Consider the following 19933-nt stretch of genomic DNA (forward strand, 5'->3'; position numbering starts at 1 on the left):
AGCTGATTAGGCGGGAGGGGGGCGGTGCCTTCCCAGGCCGGGCGCGCCGGGGGCCAGGCCCTGCCCCCCGAGCGGCTAAGGGGGAACTCAGGCGTGGCGTGAGGAAGATGGATGAGTCCGGAGGGTGACACCCCGCCCCCGCCCCCACCCCCCGCGCTGAGCCGGGCTGCGGGGACCCTCGGAGCGCGCCGCCACTCCAGCCCTCGAAGGCAGCTGGCAGGCAGCTCTGCCGGGGCTCCGGGGAAGGGCTGCTGCTCAGGAGCCCGCAGGACCGAGAGGGGGTGTGAGGAAGGGACCTAGGGACCCCGCGCAGCGCAAAGGGGGAGTCCCGGGCAGTGTAGAGGAGGAGCCCGGTGGAGCACCCCGCGCAGCGCAGAGCCGGGACACCGCGCGCACTGCGCAGAGGTTGGACGCCCCGCGCCCCGCAAAGCCGGGACACCGCGCGCACTGCGCAGAGGTTGGACGCCCCGCGCAGTGTAGAGGAGGAACCCGGCTGAGCACAGCCGCGCAGCCCAGAGCCTGGACACCCCGCGCAGAGGTTGAACGCGCAGCGCAGAGGGGGAGCCCGGCGGACTCAGAGCCGGGACACCGCGCAGAGGTTGGAGGCCCCGCGCACACCAGACCCGGGACACTGGAACCCGTAGGGAGGTGGGGGCAGCCAGCCCGGGAGGCGCTCAGCGCCCGCTCGCCATGCAGAGACCCAGCGGCCAAGGGGCCGCCTTCTCCATCGACTCGCTGATCGGGACCCCGCCGCCGCGCTCCGGCCACCTGCTCTACACTGGTTACCCCATGTTCATGCCCTACCGGCCGCTGGTGCTGCCCCAGGCGCTGTCCCACGCGCCCCTGCAGTCCGGCCTCCCCCCGCTAGCCCCGCTGGCGTCCTTCGCCGGCCGCCTCACCAACACCTTCTGCGCCAGCCTGGGACAGGGAGTGCCCTCCATGGTGGCGCTCACTACGGCGCTGCCCAACTTCAGCGAGCCCCCCGACGGCTTCTACCCGGCGCAAGAGCTGCCGGCTGCGCGCACCAACCCGGAGCCGGGCTGCAGGCGGAGCGCAGAGAGCTTGGAGGCGGAGGAGCTGCCCCCGGCCCGGGACAAGGGGCCCCCTGAGCCGCAGCTACACTTCCCGGACCCTTTTCCCAGCCTGGCAGGTAAGAGCCGGGCTCCCGCCGCCAGCCCATCCTGGCCAGCGGAACTTTCTGCGGGGTGGGCGCTGACCCCTCTCAAGGGTGCTGCAGCCGGGACCGGAGCGTCCTTCTGGAGCAGAGCGGAGCTGCCAGCCCTGTTCCATGGGAAAGGCGCGGTGCTGTCCCGGCCCTCTGGGGGTAGCGATGCAGCCTGGGCGAGAAGAGGCTCCGTACCCCTCATCGGCTCTGGCTCCTGAGCTGCGGGAGGAGGGGGCAGAAGGCTGCCGGGGTGGGAGTGATCGGGAGCTGATGGAGGGAGAGAACTGGGGGTGGAGGGAATAAGGATGCTATAGGGAAAGACCCGAGAAAGGAGGCAGGGGAAAGGGGCTCTGCGGAGAAGACACCCCTGGACCAAACAGAGCTGGAGTTGGGGGAAGCGTCCTGGGTGGTGCTGGGACCAGGGCTGAAGAATTGGGGCGGAGGGGGCAGGGACCATGGGGACGGGTTGCGTTGGAGATGAGATGGGGGGTGGGATGCAGTGGGGACAGAGAGTCCAGGGGTGCAGAGAGGAGGGACTGGCGAGTGTGGAACCCCCTGGGAGAAGGGGGCTGTGGGGTGGACTAATAGGAAGGGGCAGGTGCAGCTGGATTTAGGGGGCTAAGGGGGGCGGCAGGTGGAGCCGGGGTTGGGAGGCGAGGGGGGGCTGCAGGGGGAGAGGGACCCTCAGGAGTAAAGGGGACTGCAGGTGGAGGGGCAGGCGGAACCGGGATACGGAGACAGGGGAAGCCGGTGCTGGAGGTGAAGGAGGCTGCAGGGGTAGCCGAGGTTGGGGTGCAGGAGGCCAGGCAGACCTGGGGGCGTGGGGAAGGGGTCTGTAGGTGTGGAATAATTCGGGGGGGGCGCGTGGGGTTGTTGGGGGTCAGGGCCCCGGGGGCTGGTGGAGCCGCGGTTGGGTGCAGGAGAAAATTGTTTCTGTGGCAGGTAGATGTGTGTGTGGGGGGGGTTCCTGGCGGGCTTGGTTCGGGACAGACCTGGCTGTAGCGGCCCCTCCTCTCGGGGATGCCCAGGCGTGTGACGCACCTGCCCTAGCAGCCCCCCATGGGACGGGACCCACTTGTGCGGGGGTTGCTCCTGGGCTGTGGGGTCCCCTCTGCCCGCGCGGGCAGCCCAGTGCCGGGCTTCGGGGGTGTTTTCATTTAATTATATGGAGGGGTGTGCGCGCCACGGTGTCCCGCTGGGATGGGGTGTCGGGTGGGTGGCTGTGCCAATGGGTGTCTGGCGGGATGGGGGCTCGGGGCTGGGTAGGTGTCTGTGCCAAGGTGTGATGGGATGGCGTTGTTGGTGTGCGCAGGAGGGTGGCCGCGCCGGGGGTGTCCGGAGGTGGGGGGCTGTGCCAAGATCTCTTGGGGCGGGTGGGGGTTGTCCGGCGGGGATAGAGTTGGGGGGGCGCAGGTGGCTGTGTCGGGGGTGTCTAGAGTGGGAGGTGGGCCAAGGTGTGACGGCATGGAGGGATTTCCAGCCCGGGGTGGGTCTGGCTGCGCGAGGGTATTTGGGGTGCGCGGGCTCGGGAGGGCAGGGGGGTGCCCGGCGAGTAGGTGGGGATGCCAAGGAGTGGCGGCATGGGCTGGATTTCAGGCCAGTGTGTGTGTGTGTGCTTTGGCGGGGTGGGGACGGGAGGGGCGGGACTGACGAAGATAGAGTTGGGGTGGGGGTGCTCCGGTGGCTGTGCCGGGGTGTCCAGTGGAGGGGTTCGGGGGTGCGCAGGTGGGTAGCTGTGCCGGGGGTGTCCCGCGGAGCAGTTCAGTGGTGTCTCGAGTGGGAAGGTAGCCAGGTGTGGAGGCCGGCAGGATTTCTGGCTGGGGGTGGGTCTGCATGCATGGGGGGATCCGGGGTTTGCGGGGTGGGTGTGGGAAGGGGAGGGAGGTGTCCGGGAGGGAGCGCTAGGGGTGTCAGTGTTTGCAGGTGGGATGTCTTGGGGGTCACCCCCCTTGCAGCAGCTGCCCACAGCTCAGCTAAGCTGTCTGGAGCCGGGCCACACCGTGCGCCCTGCAGAGGGTACCCGGAGTTGGGGTCACCCCCCTTGGCCCACTCCCAGCACTAGGGTGCGGCGCTCTCCGAGGTGCTGGCGCCCAGCTGTGGGTGCTGCTTCCTGGTGGCAGTGGGGATGTGACCTGGTCTGGCGGTGCCAGGTGCCCTGCAGGGATGGGAGCCGCTGGCAACTCTATTCCCACAGCATCGACGCCAGCGGCCGGAAGGTCCAAGTCCCCCCTGCCTCCATCAGAGAGATGAGGACCCACAGGCCTCCTGCAACCGCGACCTGGGGGCTGGCAACCCCAGGCACCGCACAGCGCGTCTGGCCAGCCCGTGCCCGAGGGCTGCAGTTACCGCTCCGGGGAGCCCCCAGCAGGGGGATTGGGTCTAGGTCTCAGCAGTGGAACCCCCTGAAGCCCGGGGGACCCTGGGGCAGCCTTTCATCAGTTTTCCCCTTGTGTCAGGAAACAGGTGCTTGTCTGCTGCTATTTCTCCCAGCCAGGTTCTTCCCTGCCCCCAGCAGCCACCTCTGTTGTCCCCCCTGCCCTCAGCCTGCAGGAGGCATGGCTGGAGAAACCTAGGAGTTTCTTGGGGTGGGGGCGGGTCTGCAGAGGGACTGTCTAACATTGTTTTGTGTCCCTGTGGTATCCCCTTTGAACAAGCTGTGACGAGCAGGGAGCCGGGCGGATTTGACCTGGGAATGTCACAGGGGGGTAACATTGCGGATGGGGAACTTCCCTGGAAGGAAGCTCCCTGAGCTGTAACCTGAGCCACAGGGGGGTTGGGAGAAGTGACACCTTCTGCCCAGGGAGACTGAACAAAGGGGAGGAGGAGCTGGGGGAGGGAGGAGAGAGCTGCTGGAGGGGGTTTTGTTTTCAGTCTTGGGCTGGGGGGCAACGCAGGGAACCCCAGGCTGGGGTCTAAGCTCCCTGAACCCCCCAGAAGGACTTGATTGAGGGGTCCTGGTTGTACCTACGGGCTCTGCTTGGGACTGTGTCCTGTCATCTAATAAACCTTCTGTTTTACTGGCTGGCTGAGAGTCCTGGTGAATCTCAGTAAGAGGGGTGCAGGGTCTGACTCCCCCACACTCTGTAACAACTCCAGTCTGTCTCTCTCTTCCGAGATGTGTGTTCCCTGCCTCTCCTCTGAGACCCAGTGACCAGCACTAGGCACCTGGACTCAGCTCGTGTCCTTGCATTAGGCACTTTCCCTAGGAGTCTCCAGCCATCCCTTAGCACCCCAATGTTACTTTCGCTTGTATGACTACGGCTGGACACTGGGCGCAGGTCTCTGAGGTTCCAGGACCGTCCCTTAGACCCCTGAGGTGTGTACACGCTGTTAGCAACAGGCATTTCCTAGCTTGATCAGTGCAAAATGCCATCCCTGCCCATTCCCAGGCTGGGTCTGGTTTCTCACTCTTCTCTGGTCTCCCTGCAACCTGAATAATTGAATGTCATTTGCAGGCTTCCCCCTCCTGCCCACCCACCTCTGCAGATCAATAGGGGTTAAGCCCTGAGCCCCCAGTCCAGCCATCTTTTATCCTGCCTCTTGGTTCTGCCCTGCTCTGGTTTCTGGTCTGACTGAGCCGCTGCTCTCATCCTGTCTTTACTTCGCTCCCTTCAGAGCATCATCAACAGTCCTCTGAAAAATCCAAACTGGTAACCTGTTCTCCTTTAGCTGCAGCTTTGCATGCACAAAGATTTGATATCCGAGGCATTTTCTAATTCATTTCCTCTACAGAGGTTGGGCAACCTTGTATCAGGGGTGCACAGGTTGGGTGCTCTGGACCCAGTGAGAATGAAGTCAGACAGGGCCCTCGGGCAGTGTGACTCCCCTGGGGTGTGCTCTTACCCCCCCTCCTCCTGGGTCTGACCTTGGAGCTTTCAGCCCCTGTTCACACCAGGAGCACCCTGCAGTGAGTAGGGGACACCTGGGGAGCCTCACTCCCCCCAAAGTGCCCTGCCCCCCAAACCGCAGTGACTCTCAGCCAGCGTGGGAAACAGAAGGTTTAATACACAACTGGAACACAGTGTAGAACAGATCTTGTTAGTACAGAAATCAGGAACATTTTGCAAAGTCCATCTTGGTGGGGGATCCAGAGCCTTGGCCCTCCTTGCTGAGTCCCAAGCTGAGGGACTGACTCATTTCCAGCAGCTCAACCTCTGACACACCCAGCTGCTCCTACTCAGTCTGAGGTTGTCTCTTCTCTGGACAAACAGGTCACCTGATCTCCACCTCTCCTTGCTCCAGCTTGTGGCAGCCGGCTGGCTCCTGGTTGAGGGGCCTTGGCCATCAGTTGCCAGGTTAGTGTGTCCAGTCATTATCTGTGGCAGGCAGCTAGCGTCAGTGACACCTGTCCACTAGGGTCGCTGCAAAAATCACGCACCCTTGCCTCACTTTGAGGTATTTGTGTAATACACTGGGGAAACTAAAGCACACCCAGTACTCATGGAAAACATTAAGAACCCCCCGCCCCCCCCCCACACTTTGTCCCTGGTATCGCAAGTTCCTCTGTTTATATTTCTATGTGAGGTACATTGGTTGAAAGTGAAGTAAGGGTCACTGGTCTGTAATTCCCAGAATCATGACTTGCACCTTTTTCAAAGATGGGTGTAAAATGGGCTCCTCTTCAATCCTCTGCTGTGGTTAGCTGCTTTTGTTAGCTGCTCAGCTACTTCAGGTCTCTTGGCTAGATAAATATCTTGTTCTGGTGACTTGTTGCTCTTTTTTATCCAGTTCCAGCAGCTCCCCTTTCACACCTTGGTCTCTGACACTCTGACAGTCTTAAAAATCTCAATAAATTGTCAGCCAGTTCCCTTTATCCATTTACTTTGACGTGTTCCGAGAATTCTAAGAGATCAGCAAAATTAAAGGTCTAGAAAACATGACTCATGAGGGAAGATTTAAAAAACTGGATTTGTTTGGTCTGGAGAAGAGTGAGAGGAGACATGAGAACAGTTTTCAAGTACATAAAAGGTGGTTACAAGAAGGAGGGAGATAAATTGTCCTCCTTAACCTCTGAGGACAGGACAAGAAGCAATGGACTTAAATTGCAGCAAGGGAGGTTTAGGTTGGACATTTGGAAAAACTTCCTATCTGTCAGGGTGATTAAGCACTGGAATAAATTGCCCAGGGAGGTTGTGGAGTCTCCGTCACTGGAGGTTTTTAAGAGCAGGTTGGACAAACCCCTGTCACGGATGGTCTAGATAATGTGTAGTCCTGCCATGAGTGCAGGGAGCGGGAGTACATGACCTGGCGAGGTCCCTTCCAGTCCTACAATTCTAAAACACAATTTTCCTTTGAAGACAATGTGCTGGTTTAGACCCTCTCCTACTGTGATCTACCAGATGTTGTAATAGACTATTTTTAATGATGATTTCATCCAGTTTCCCAGGTACAGATGTGAGGCTGGCTGATCTGTAAGATCCTCTTTTAAAATGCATTTGCTCCCCTCCAGTAGTTGGCGACAGTAGCTGGCTTTTAATAAGAAGTTGCATATTTTGCTAGCAGCTCAACTCTTCCTATTCAAACGCCTTCAGGATTCGGCGATGGAGCATCTGGGCCTGGGGACTTGTGGCTTTTGTAAATGATCAGTTTGCTTCAGCACTTCTGCTACCTCAATCTCCGTGAGCACCTCAACTTTATAGTGAGAAAAGGGCAGGGCCAGAGTGGTAATCTCCACAGCAGTCTCTGCATGGAGACTGATGCAAAGAAATCACTTCACTTCTCAGCAATGTTTTTGGCATCTTTAATTGCTCCCTTTAACCCCCGGTGATCCAATGGACCCCCTCAGTTCTTCACAGGCTTCTTGCTTCTGATGGACATCCAGACTCTCTCGTTTGTTTTTGCACCTGTTACATGTGTCTCTGTGATGTGTCTCTGGCTCCATCAGCTTAGCGCCTCCTGGGGGTGGCGGGGCAGGTCTCCCCACGGCCAGATGGGGAATGAGGCACAGTGACTTGCTCAAGGCCCCGAAGGAAGCCGATGGCTGAGCAGGAAATTGAATGCTGGTCTCCTGTGCCCTAGGCAAGGGCCTTAACCACTGGCCCACCCTTCGCTCTTTCCTGTCAAGCCCCACTCTGGCCCTTCCAGCTCCCCTCTCACCAGAGGTAGCGTACGGGTGTGGCCCAAATAGCCTGGCCCCTCTGCTATTTAGCCCTATTGGCTTCCTCTTCGCTTCTCGCTCCCTTTTGTTCTGCAGCTCCGTTGCCTTCAGAGCGTCTCTTATTGTCTTCCGTTTCTCAGTAGCATCCATGCCCCTGCAGGGATTTTACTGCCTCTGCAGCTGACCCGGGGGCCTTTCTGAACAGCTGCTTTGTTCTATTGCAATCCCCCATCAGTGTCACTTTGTGGGGCCACACCTCCTCCAGGCACAGGACCTCATTCGATTGTGGTCACGGGGAGCGGCGCTGCTACTGCCACTTCTGGACTCAGCACCTGTTCGTTCCATCAGTGTTGGGACAGCGAGTGCCCAGAACCAGCTGCTCTGTGGAACAGTGGCCAGGAGCTTTACACAGGGCATCGGTCGGTCACCTGGGCTCTATGAAAGCGCCAGCATTGTTTCTCTAACCTCTGTTCTGTTAGGCCTCTGCCCAGGTCTGTGCTGGTAGCTGGAGCCCCCATTATCATCAGAACTTAGCTGGAGCCCTTTTCCCAACAGTGGAGCTCTTTCTTGTCCCCCCTCTCTCCCTCCTGCATCACTGGTACCCGCATGTCCCACTGTGCCAGGCCCCTTGAGGTGCCTATTGCGCTGCATGTCACGGGCGAACAGTGGTGCTAACGGTGACTGCAGTTTGACCATGAGGATCCTTGGCTGGTCCAGTCTGTAGCTTTCCTCTAGCTGGGGAAATGTTAAATATTTGTCTTAAGCAGATTCAATGGAGGTGAAGTTCCAGACATGCACCAAAGGGGCAGAGTTAAGAGTGGAAAGGAACAAACCTTAGAGAACCCCTTATCTCCAGCCAAGCCCTCAGGACTGGAGAGGGACAACTGGGTTATGATTCCACAAACAGCTGCATCCCATTCTTTCTCTCTCCCCACCCTCACACCTCCCACCCAGGATGGGTCCCCAAACCACACGTGGGGTTGTTTTAGAATTTCATAGTGACTGTGGTGGTTGCATACAAGTTGCTGGGCACATGAGTGGCAGGTTGTCTGGCCTGTGTTACTGAGACTTTGGGATCTGTGGCCCTGATGTTCAGAATGGATGGGGCAGAGGAGATGTGGCTTAGGGGTGAGTCCTTGGTCCCACCCCCTAGCAGGGAGGGGAATAAGACAAGGTCTGACCTGTTCACAGCTTGTGGCTTCTTGAAGGCTGTGGATTGTAGGGGCTTCCTGGCCTTGGCGTCAGAGTAACCTGCATCTCCTTCGCTGACAGGCCCATGGGTGCTGCTGGCTGGCGGGGAGAGTGTCTGTAGCTCAGGGAGAGGCAGCCATGGCTCCTGGCATCAGCAGTATGTAGTACCTGGCTCAGAGATGGTTGGAAGCTCTTTTCCTACACTCGGCTTGTGAGGCACCGAGGGGTGTGGATGTCTGGGGTGCAGAAGAGAAGGCTGGTCAGAGGCCAGGAAGGCAGCAAAGCACAGGGTAAAAGGTGGTGCTGATGGGCCTTGTGAGGACCTTGACATGCTTTTGTTGACTCTCGCCAAGGCTTTCAGGCAGGTAATGGAGCTGTTGGGGTGGGACTCATCCGGGTGAGTAACCAGTGAGTCAAATGGTAACTATTCTGTGTGATTGGTCATGTGTGGGGTCCCCACAGTGCCCAGAGATGAACTGGGTGTTGTCCTGAAAGTACAGGGTGAGCTGGCACCTGCCCCAGGTGCTTGGGTGTGAATGGCAGTTGTGATGGACCCCAGAAGGCGGGGATGTGCTGGTACTGTTGTCTCCTGTTACTGAGGTTAGGCATGGCTCCATTGTATCTAGGTCTGAGGGTGAAGCGGCTCCTGCTGCCGTGATGGGGCTGTTGCTGAATCGTTGTCCTGGCCCCACAAACTCGGCTGCTTCTTGGACCCCAGAGCGTTCCCTGCAGCTGGGTCTGGCTGTATCTCTGGGACATGGAAACTCTCTGACCTGGCCTACTCTGCTCAGAGCTCTGATGGCTGCAGGACAGCCCTGTTTTCAGGAGAAGATGGTCCTGGCCCATGTCTCGGCTCCCTGCAGCAGCAGCCAGGAGGGATGTGTTCAGCCCAGCTGCTAGGACCTGGGATGCTTTCGGCTCCTCCATGGTGGAGTATTAGCACAAGCAGACAGCTACCCTGTGGGTGGTGGTGAGGAGCTCAGGGAGTCAGCAAAGGCTGCAGAAGGGGAATGGAGACTTGTCCCTGGACAGGGGTTGTCTGGGGCCCAGCACTGTGACCTCAATCATCTCTGCTTCCTGACTGGGGGCTTTACGGGGTCTATCTTCCACGCTGAGTTAACTTGGACTGGTACCCAGGTCTGGGCACCTGGACTGCCCCTGCCCGGGTGGGAGGCCTGGTCTACACCTAACTTAGGTCAGCCTAGCTACGTCCCTCTCAGAGGTGTGAAAAATTCACAGCCTCGAGGCAGCGTTCAGCCATCCTGAGCCCTGGAGGAGACAGTGCTAGGTGAGTGGAAGAGTTCTGTTAGTCTAGCTACCACCTCTGCCAGGGATGGAGCGGGTACAGCAATCGGGGAAAACTCCTTCCTTTGCTGTAGCAAGGGTGTCTGCTATGGCGACTGCGGTGTAGACAAGGGCTGAGTGTGGCACTCAAAAGGAATGTCAGGGTTGAGTTGACTTGTGCCCTGTCTCTTTATGGGTCGGAGAACTGCTGACGAGGGAATGGGGCGGAAGCAAGGAGAGTGGTGTTTGTCCTGGTGAGACTGAGCTGGCGTGGGGCTTAGGCAGGCTGTTGTGTGTTTGTTGGCTTGTTAATATATCTAGAAGTCTAACAGAACCTCTGTTTTAAAACCATCCTTGGACTGGGAGTGTAACATTAACACCCACCCTGCAGAACCCTTCCTGTCCTCACTGGGGTTGCACTGACTGGTCTGTGTCACTCGGACATCTCCAGACACATGCCAGGGCTCTTTTTTTTCTTTTCCTAGTGAGTTGTGGGAGAACTTGTTTGTCCTTCTGGGCACATGGGGGAATTGTGGGAAGGCATTTGTCACAGAGTCACTAGGCTGATGCTCTGGAACTGCTCTGCATGAAGCCAGTCAGGACTCGTCGCCAAGGCGAGAAGTTTACATGGCTTCCCTTTCCTGGTTCTGACCTCAGAGCATTCAGCACCCCTGTTCTCACCGTGGTGAGTCTGACCAGGCGGGGCTCCTGGGGAAGCCAGAGGGCCCTGCACCCAACTCTGCAGTCAGCTGTGACTCTCAGCCAGCCGGTAAAACAGAAGGTTTATTAGTCAACATGTACAGAGCATAGGACAGAACTTGTTAGCACAGAAATCAGTGACTTTCTGCCAAGTCCATTGTGGGGGAATCCCAGGCCAGACACCAGGACACCTCCACCTCGAGTCCCCCACTGCAGACTGAACTGGACTCAGCTGCCTGGCCTCCGACATCCCCATTGCTGCTCCTCTGGTCTTCGTCTTGCTTCCTGGGCAAAGTGTCACCTGGTCACACACCCCCTTCTGGCTCTCAGGTTATTAAGAGCACCACCCATCACTTATGTGCAGGCAGCTGGAGCAGCCAAACCGGCCCCTGAGGGTCTTGGGAAAAGCCACATCTTTATCTCCACTACCTAGCCATTGGTGCAGCACACAGGGAGACTGAGGCACGCAGTTTTAATACAAGACTGTAAGACTCACCTAGGCTTACATACAACACAATAAGGAGGAAAACCCCACTTTCTTGCAACATTGGAGGATTATCGACACTCAGGTGATGTAGCCTGTCTCCTCCCTGCAAAGCAGGCAGCTTACCAACTGGAGTGAAAGCAGCACATGGCCGTTAGCTGGCCTGCTAGGGCCATAGGCTAACCCAGGTGCAAAGCTGCCACCACCCTCCAGTGATAGGGTTTGGCGTGTGGAAAGGATGTGCTTGGGGCAACACCCATCCCAACCCGGGCTAATTCTGCAGTGAGAACAGACCAATAGCTCCTGGAAGCTCCAGTCTCTGCTGGCTTTGTCTGGAGAGTCAGCGCTGTGCAATCTGGAGCAGGTGACTTTGTGCTGGAGTGGCTCTGGGCACTGGACCAGCTCTGCTGGCTCCTGCAGAGGCTCAGCTCTGGCCTGCGTCTGTGGAGCTTCTCAGCTCCTTGACCTGGGGCTAAATCCAGGCCTGCTCTGTTTACAGATGCTACCAGCAAGGGCTGTTGGTCGGCCAAGTCTCAGGCAGGGTTTATGAACTCCTCGGAGCTCACCCTGTGCCTGGGCATAGTTCCCCTTGAGCCAGCAATGGGGAGAAGGCAAAACCCTGTCTGGAATGAACTCTTTGCTTTTCTTTAGCTCCATTACTTAAAAGGTTGTGAATCTGGCACCACTCCCACTGCAGAAGAGAAGGGGATTGTTTTCCAGGAAGGCACTGGGAGTAGAGGTTGGGTTTAAAATGGACATGTGCTGTTCTGAGCTGCAGAGCGTGGGGTGACTAGCAGAAATCCTGCAAAACCCCAACATCTAGCTTGACGGTTCCAGTTTTTGGCAAAAGTAAATTTCAGATTTCCACCAATGACTGTTCATGCTTGCTGGGGAGAGACATACGCCATGTGCTTTTGGTTCTGTTCCTTGAGTGGGTGACTTGGTGTAGCTATAACCACAGCACAACCTGCAAACACGAGCTAGAGCAGCACTTCTCAAACTGTGGGTCATGACCCCATTTTACTGGGGTCAGCAGGGCTGGCCTTAGACTGGCTGGGGCCTGGGGCCAGAGCTGGACCCCCACCACCTGGACTCGGGCTTCGGCTTCAGCCCAGAGTGATGGGGCTCAGGTTACAGGCCTCATGCCTGGGACAAAGCCCTTGGACTTTGGCTTTGGCCCCCTGCCCAGAGCAGCAGGACTCAGATGGGCTCACACTTCAGTCCCTCCTCCTGGGGTAGTGTAGTCATTTTTGTTGTCAGAGGGGGGTGTAACGTTATTGATATAAACTGGGACCATATAGAACATGGGTTGCAACCAAGGTCCTGTAGTGGCACCAAATCCTATGTAAAGGGGGTCATATAAGGTGTCTAAGACCAGGTTACGGGTTACTGGTTAGGATTATGCTGTCTGTATGTCTGTATCACTTTGTAGTTGAAGTTATGAGTATTAGGTCTATACTGTCTGTATTTCAACTTTGTGCTGTGCTTCTGGGAGACACCCCAGACAAGTTGGTGTTAGCTCTGCCTAGCTTGCTTGATGGCCCATCACTGGAGGTTTTAAGCCCAGGCTGGACACACCCTGTCAGGGATGGTTTATCTGGAGTGGGGTCTGGGGAGCAAGAGCTGGGGCTGGAGTGGGAGCTGAGGGCTGAGGCTGGGGCTGGGGCCGGGGCCGGCCCTACGACTGGGGCCAGGCGCCAGGCCAGAGTGTAGCTGGGTGATGCTCCCTCCCCACCTCCCTTGGGGGCTGACCCAGGCCCTGGCGGTCCACATAGCCTGGAGACCACTGAGCTGGCCAGACTCTGCTCAGACCAAGCACACCCAGTGAGGAACCTGCTGGAGGCTGGCTTGGAGCAGCACAGCTGGGCCTGGGGCATTGCTGCGGAGTCTGTGACACAGTGGCGGGGAGGTGCTCTGTGAGTGTGGCTAATGCGAGCTGGAATAACGAGCCCTCATCTCAACCAAGGCAGCCCAGAACCTTGGCCGGGCTGAAGGGGATGGGAAGCGACACTCATTTATTTCCCAGGAGCTGAGAGCTGTTCCCTGCCGGGACTATTAGCAGCAGAGCCGGGCGGAGATGGACATTGCGGTAACTGCAGGGGAAAATGACCTCCCAAAGCATGTGCCCTGTACCCCCAAGCATGCACATGCTGCAGAGCACCTGACTCGATCCAGTGAGCCTCACATCTGCTGAGTCTGGGCTGGAGCCTGGTGACTTCCAGGCAGACAGGAGTTCTGCTCAGACGCATGGGTGGCAAGGAGGGCACCAAACCCAGAAACTGTCCCTCATCTTTCCCTCCCCCTCCTGGCATGGGACACATGGGGGAGACTCCTCCTGCTGTGCCCTGCTCTGGTGCTTTGCACTGGTGCAGTGGGCCAGTGTGGGGGGGTAGGCAGGAGTGACAGGGTGAGCCCTACTGCAGACAAGGCATCATTATCTTTCCACGGGGCTGGCTCAGAGCAGGTGGCTAAAGTGCTGGGGGCTCCTTTGCCCTTGGGACCCACAGGGACACCGGTGCAAACAAGGCTCTGAGCTGGGGGGTGTTGGCCCAGCAGACTGGCTGCCTCACCCCGTGCAGGTGCCCTGGTTAACGCTCTTTGTCTTGGCTGCAGATGGCAAGGCGTACAGCTCCGATGAAGAGAAGCTGGAGGTGAAATCATCGGAGACCCCATGCAGTGAGAGGGAAGAGGAGAGCTCGGTGCCTGACAGCGAGGATGAGAGTTTCCTGGATGGGAGCAGTGCCAGCTGCCTGGGGCCAAAGCCCAAGCCCAAGAGCAGCTCCGGTGGGGAGCAGGCACCCCCTGGCTCCAACCCAGGGAAGAGCCGCCGGAGGCGCACGGCCTTCACCAGCGAGCAGCTGCTGGAGCTGGAGAAGGAATTCCACTGCAAGAAATACCTGAGCTTGACAGAGCGCTCGCAGATCGCCCATGCCCTCAAGCTCAGCGAGGTGCAGGTCAAGATCTGGTTTCAGAACCGCCGCGCCAAGTGGAAACGCATCAAAGCTGGCAACGTCAACAACCGCTCTGGTGAGCCCGTCCGCAACCCCAAGATCGTGGTACCCATCCCGGTGCACGTCAACAGGTTCGCCGTGCGCAGCCAGCACCAGCAGATAGAGCAGGGCAGCCGGCCCTGAGCCCTGTCACACGCTCCAGGCTCCAGCTCAGAAACTCTGTGGGAGGAAAACGCCAAATGCCCCTGGCTGCAAACTAGTAGGCACATGCCATGGCTGGCAGAGGGGCCTGCCTTGCATGGCCGAGCGGGCCCAGGGCTGCCCCAATCTCCCACTCCGGATGCTGCAGCAAAGGGAGATGCTCCAGTGCAGACCTGTAAGGCGGTGCTGCAGGGGGCGTTTTAACCATTTGTGCTCCAGCCGCTGCTCACAAACCTCTCTCTGTAAATATCCCTTATTTATTCTGTGTAAAGTCTGTACATATGGAATTGTGTGTCTGTCTGTCTGGGGGAGTGCAGGGCTGCCTCCGGGCGGCATGGGGCTCTAGCTGGTACTGGGCTCCTGTGTGCAATGATCAGTCTGTGGGTTCTCCAGGCCCCCTACCTCCGCATGCCGCCCTCTCTTCCCCCATTCCCTCAGCCCCTCCTCCCTGCAGCAGGGCAGGGTTGCACAGAAGGGGTGGATGAGGTACGTATTTTCTCACTGTCCGTAAGGTATCGCTGTGACTGGCTGCACCTGTGCCCCATCCATGTATAGTCGTGATTTCAATAAATTATTTTCTATGGAAAAAAAAACAAGATTCTTCCCTGCCTGCCTCCCTGAAAGGAGAGGCTCTGCCTGGAAACCATGCCACATGCTGCAGAGGTGACCGGGGGATGGAAGGTGGTGGTAGCTCTCAGCCAATGTATACACATGCTGGAAATGCCCCATACTAACACAGCACCATGCAAAATCAACATGGTGCTTATTACAGGGGTTAAAACCTGGCTGATCTCCAAAGATACCTGCATGAGCCGACATTGGCCCAAGGAGCTGTCTGGGTGAGATCCCACTGGATGGGACTCTTCTTAGTTGAACGCTAGTTCAAATCTTACTAATGATCCAGTGAAGAACATAGACAATTATTGCAGATGGCACAAAGCCAGCCGGAGAGGGAGACACTGGGGTAAGTCAATAACACAGCGCAGTCGGGCTTGCTCATGGAAACAACATGGGTTTAATACACCCTAGTGTAAGATACCTGGAAATAAGGTGTCACCATCCCCAGGCAGGGGAACTAACCGTGGAGTGGTTTCCCAAGGGCCGTGGTGGGTTCTCCATCCCTGACAAGTGGATGTTTTGCTAACAGACCTGCTCTGGGAATCAATTGCAAGGAGTCCGAGGGCCTGCTCCATGGCAGCTCAGCCTAGATCTTTACGGTCCCTACTGAGCTTGGGGCATCTCTAAGGTCACAATAGGAACAAGGACAGTAGGTCATATCACTGGGGGGAAGGGCAAGTCTTTCCTGGTAATCCCTTGCACGGGGCTCCAGTCATGGTAGGAACCAGCTGGACTGGAACTCCTGTGGCCATGCTGTGGCGAACCGTAAAAAGGCTGAGATCTATAAGCAGGGGACTTTCCATTATGACTGGGAAGTGAGATTACCTGTCGGTGCAGCAGGAGTGGGACCATCACGGGATCTTGTCTCCAGGTCTGGAGCTGATGCTGGAACAAAGATGTTGCTAAGCTGGAAGGAGCTCAGAGTACAGCTATGAGTCAAGGGCTGGAGAACCTGCCACTTAGGGAGACTGAAGAAACTCCCTCACCAGAAGGAGATTCAGAGGTGACTTGATCATGGTTGACTAACACTGCCAAGGCAAGAGGATTTCTGCTCACAGACTGCGCTTCTCTCTGCAGGCTGAAGGTAGTGTGAGAACCAGGGCCTTGGGGCAGAACAAATTCAAACCAGACACCCTCACTTGAAAGTGACTAACTCACCTTTTGGGTCAGCTGAGCTGGGGCCAGGCCCATTCTCTGTCAGCCTGTCTGTCGCAAGCGCAGTCATCTGGGAATGAGTGACGGGGGATGGATCATTGGATGATTCTGTGTTCTGTTCATTCCCTGTGGGGCACCTGGCACTGGCCACTGTCCGAGACAGGATACTGGGCTAGATGGACCTTTGGGTTGACCCAGTATGGCTGTTCTTATAGCCGTGCTCTGCCTCAGGCAGGTGGGGGCTGGATGCAGGTCTCACAGAGTGCAAGTTGCTGCCTCAGGCTCTGCAGGAGCCCTGACAGGATGCTCAGAATTGTCTCTTCTGCCCTCAGATCAATAATTCAATGAACGTGCCCTGTAGCCTGAGCTACCCTGTGCCCTGGAGTGGATGAGAAAAAGGGGGAGTTGCTATTTTCCTCAGAGGCTAGTAACCCCCATGAGGTTCATAAATCTCAGGCCAGAGCGACCATTCTCACCAACCTGTCAGTCTGGCCTCCCACAGCACCTAGGGCTGAGTATCTTTCTCATAGACTCATAGGTCAGAAGGGACCAATATGATCATCTAGTCTGCCCTCCTGCACAAGGCAGGCCACAAAGCCCTACCCATATACACAGTATATAACAACCTCGAACCATGCTGAGTTATTGAAATCCGCAAAATTGAGATTTTGAAGACCCAAAGCTGCAGGGAATCCACCAGCAAGCCGACCCATGCCCCCACCGCTGCAGAGGGAAGGCGAAAAACCTCCAGGGCCTCTGCCAATCCCGCCACTGGAGGAGAAAAATATCCTTCCTGACCCCAAATGAGCCGATTCAGCTAAACCCTGAGCGTATTTGTGTTGGGCAAAGATCTCTCACCAGCACCCAGAAAAGAATCTCTATGCAGTGTACTCAGTTCCCCAGTCCCAATAATCCATACAAATCCCCTCACAGACCATTGTGAGCAGACTTATCTGCCCTGATAGATCCAAAATCAATTGCCCCAAAAATAAACTATCCCCATCAATAACATGCCCTCCATATACTTATCAAGCTTTAGTCTTAAAGCCCGATAAGTCTTTTGCCCCCACTACTTCCCTCGGAAGGCTGTTCCAGAACTTCACTCCCTAATGGTTAGAAACCTTCGTCTAATGTTCACAAGTCTAAACTTAATCCTAATGATCCAGTTTGTACCCTATTCGTCTCGGGCGTTGTGTGGGCCTTAACATTAGTACAAAACTTGAAATAATTCCTCTCCCTCCTACAACGTTAATCCCCCGATTGACACCTGTACTATAGCTATTGAATATAGAGCAAGCATACATCCCCCAGGAGCCATCCTTCTTTTGGTCACTAGCGGCTAGCATAAACAAGCCAAGCTCTTTGAGTGTCCGTCCTTTCAATATAAGGCAAGATATTTTCCATATTCCTCCGAGTAACAATCTTTTTAACCAAGTAGCCTTGTCCTCTGAGAACCTGTTCCAGTTTGTAAATTCATCCTTCTAGAAACATGGGACAACACCAGAACATGCACACAATATCGCAGGTGGGGTCTGAAGCTTCAGCGAGTGGTGCACCTACGCCGAATGATTATAACCGGCCAACATAACACCTCTCTTTGCATCTTGCTGACTTGGTAAATTACCTCGCCGTTGAATGGCATCGCAAAAAGGACTTGCAATTTGCTTTTTAACAGGCCATATCACAATTGCGCGGTCTCATACGTCATCCTAGCTATTCACGAACCAATGGTCCCCAAAGGTCCTTTCGGCCTCCCCGTCGTATTCCAACTGAGTGCTCTCCCCAGCAAACTGAATGTTATATCTATAAATTCTTATTTATATGAATCCCCTAAGTGCATGACCTTGCAAGCTTTTTTCACGTATCTAATTGAGCTTTGGATATGGCCTAATATAAAGATCACCCTTGCATCTTACCATTACTGCGACTCCAGTTAACAGAGGTGCGTCTGAAGATCTTCCTGAAATGAATCAGTACTGTTCCTCCGGTCCTTCCTCCGTGTTAGCGATACCCCCGCAGCTTCGTGTCATCCGCATAACTTTATTAATGCACATTCCCGCTCTTTGTGCGAAAGGTCAGTTAATAAATACGTGGAGTTAAATAAGATTTGGTCCAAAATCCGATCCTTGAAGGGACTCCACTAGTAACTACCTCTTCCCAGCCTGACAGTTCACCCTTCAGTACGACCTCACCCGCTGGAGTGTTCTCCCTTATAACCAGGGTTTCCTATCCAACTCTTACAACTTTTCACATTCATCCCCACTCTTTTCCAATTAACGTAAACAGTTCCCCATGCGGAACCATGTCAAACACGGCTTACTGAAAATCGAGGTAAATTAGATTCTACCGCATTTCCTTTGTCTAAGTAATCCGTCACCTTCTCAAAGAAGGAGATCAGGTTGGTTTGGCACGATCTACCTTTAGTAAATCCATGTTGCAATTCGTGCCCAATTACCAATTGACCTCAATGTCCTTAACGTACTTTCTCCTTAAAAATTTTTTCCAAAAGACCTTACACCCGACAGACGTCAAGCTAACAGGCCTATAGATGACTTACCGGATCACTTTTATTCCTTTCTCTTAAAAATAGGAACTACGTTAGCAATTCTCCAGTCGTACGGCACAACCCCGAGTTTACCGATTGCTTAAAAAATTCTCGCTAACGGGGCTCGCAATTTCACGCGCCGCAGTTCCTATAATACCCACCCCCCCCCCCCCCCCCCCCCCCCCCCCCACCCCCCGGGGTGGAGATTTGTCGGGTCCCTCCAATTTTGTCCCATTAATGCTGTTCAAGTTTGGGCCTCTAACCTCAGATGCGGTAATATCCAGTCCATATCCACATTCCGTGTTTCATGTCATCCCTCCATCGTCCCTAAACTCCTCACTAGTCTTATTAAAGACCGAGGCAAAGTACTTATTTAGATAGTGGGCCATGCCTAGGTTATCCTTAACCTCCGCTCCATCCTCAGTGTATAGCGGCCCCACTTCTTTCTTTGTTTTCTTCTTATTTATTTCTCCCCTGCAGGGATGCTGGTATTCAGCTTATCCTGTCTCCCTGAGCTGGAGCAGGTCTCTTAGGGAGCAAGGCCCTGCCCCTAGACATCCCCCTCAGGCAGCAGCCAATGCTCCTCACCTCCCTTCTCCAAATGCTCCCTTGTGGCACAAGGGGCAGGGCTAGGCCCCAGCCTGTGCTTCGAGCCTGCCTTGCAGTGTGGGTGGCACCTGGGTTGCTTGGCAGTGATTAAGGAGCCTTCTCAAACCATAGCATTGTTGAATGATCTGCGGGGTGGTGATAGAATAGAAGAGGGAGCCCTAGGCTTTTAAACTAACATGAGGCTGGAGTCACAAGGGGACATCTCTGTCCACCATTTTGGGGCTGGGAGCTTCCTCAACCCCCTGCTCATCCTCTGCCTCACCCACTTGAGGCCTAAATTTCCACCTGTAATGGGCTGGGGGTGCCCCGTGAGCGCTGAGCCACTTGGCAGCTCGCACTGGGTTATTTGGGTGAGTCACAACATGCCATTCCCCATGACATGCACAGAGGCTGCTAGGAGCAAATGGCCACCCTGGGTCAGACCAAAGGTCCATCTAGCCCAGTCTCCTGTCTGCCGACAGTGGCCATTCCCTAGAGCCAGGGCTTTGCATACTCAACCGGGATGTGGGCAAACCAGGTTCTCTCTGACAGGAGTAGGCAGCTTAATGCATGTCTCCCATCTCCCAGGCACATGCTCTGCCTCTTGCGTTGACAGGCAGTGGAGGCTCTTAATTGCTCCTGGGGCAGCCATTCCACTCTTTATAAAATACATGCGTGGTGAGTGGGCCAGAGCCAGAGAGAACAAATCTATAACACAGGGCGCGCAGCCCTAGCCCACCACAGCAAGAGCCAATGCTTCCATTCCCACTCCCACACCTGGCTTGGCCAATCCTGCTGTGGCAAAGTGGGAATTTTTTTGTAATATTTGTTGTTAAGCCTATATGTGCCTCAGTTTTCCTGACACTTTGCATGGCTGTCCAGCTGGGGGAAAGGAGTATGTTAGCTCTCTGGGACCGAAGCATCCTAGCAGACTGAACGGGTCACTAAAAAGAAC

General features: G+C 55.9%; 1 protein-coding gene across 1 annotated transcript; it reads left to right on the forward strand.

Annotated features, from left to right (window-relative positions):
* Nucleotides 1–643: 643 nt before the first annotated feature.
* Nucleotides 644–14093, forward strand: GBX1 (gastrulation brain homeobox 1). The gene is made up of 2 exons (XM_032785196.1): nucleotides 644–1150; nucleotides 13534–14093. The coding sequence occupies exons 1-2, from the start codon at nucleotides 691–693 to the stop codon at nucleotides 14052–14054; spliced, it is 981 nt and encodes a 326-aa protein (XP_032641087.1). The 5' UTR covers nucleotides 644–690; the 3' UTR covers nucleotides 14055–14093.
* Nucleotides 14094–19933: the final 5840 nt, after the last annotated feature.

This window comes from Chelonoidis abingdonii, chromosome 2, assembly GCF_003597395.2.
Source record: "Chelonoidis abingdonii isolate Lonesome George chromosome 2, CheloAbing_2.0, whole genome shotgun sequence".
Taxonomy (NCBI): domain Eukaryota; kingdom Metazoa; phylum Chordata; order Testudines; family Testudinidae; genus Chelonoidis; species Chelonoidis abingdonii.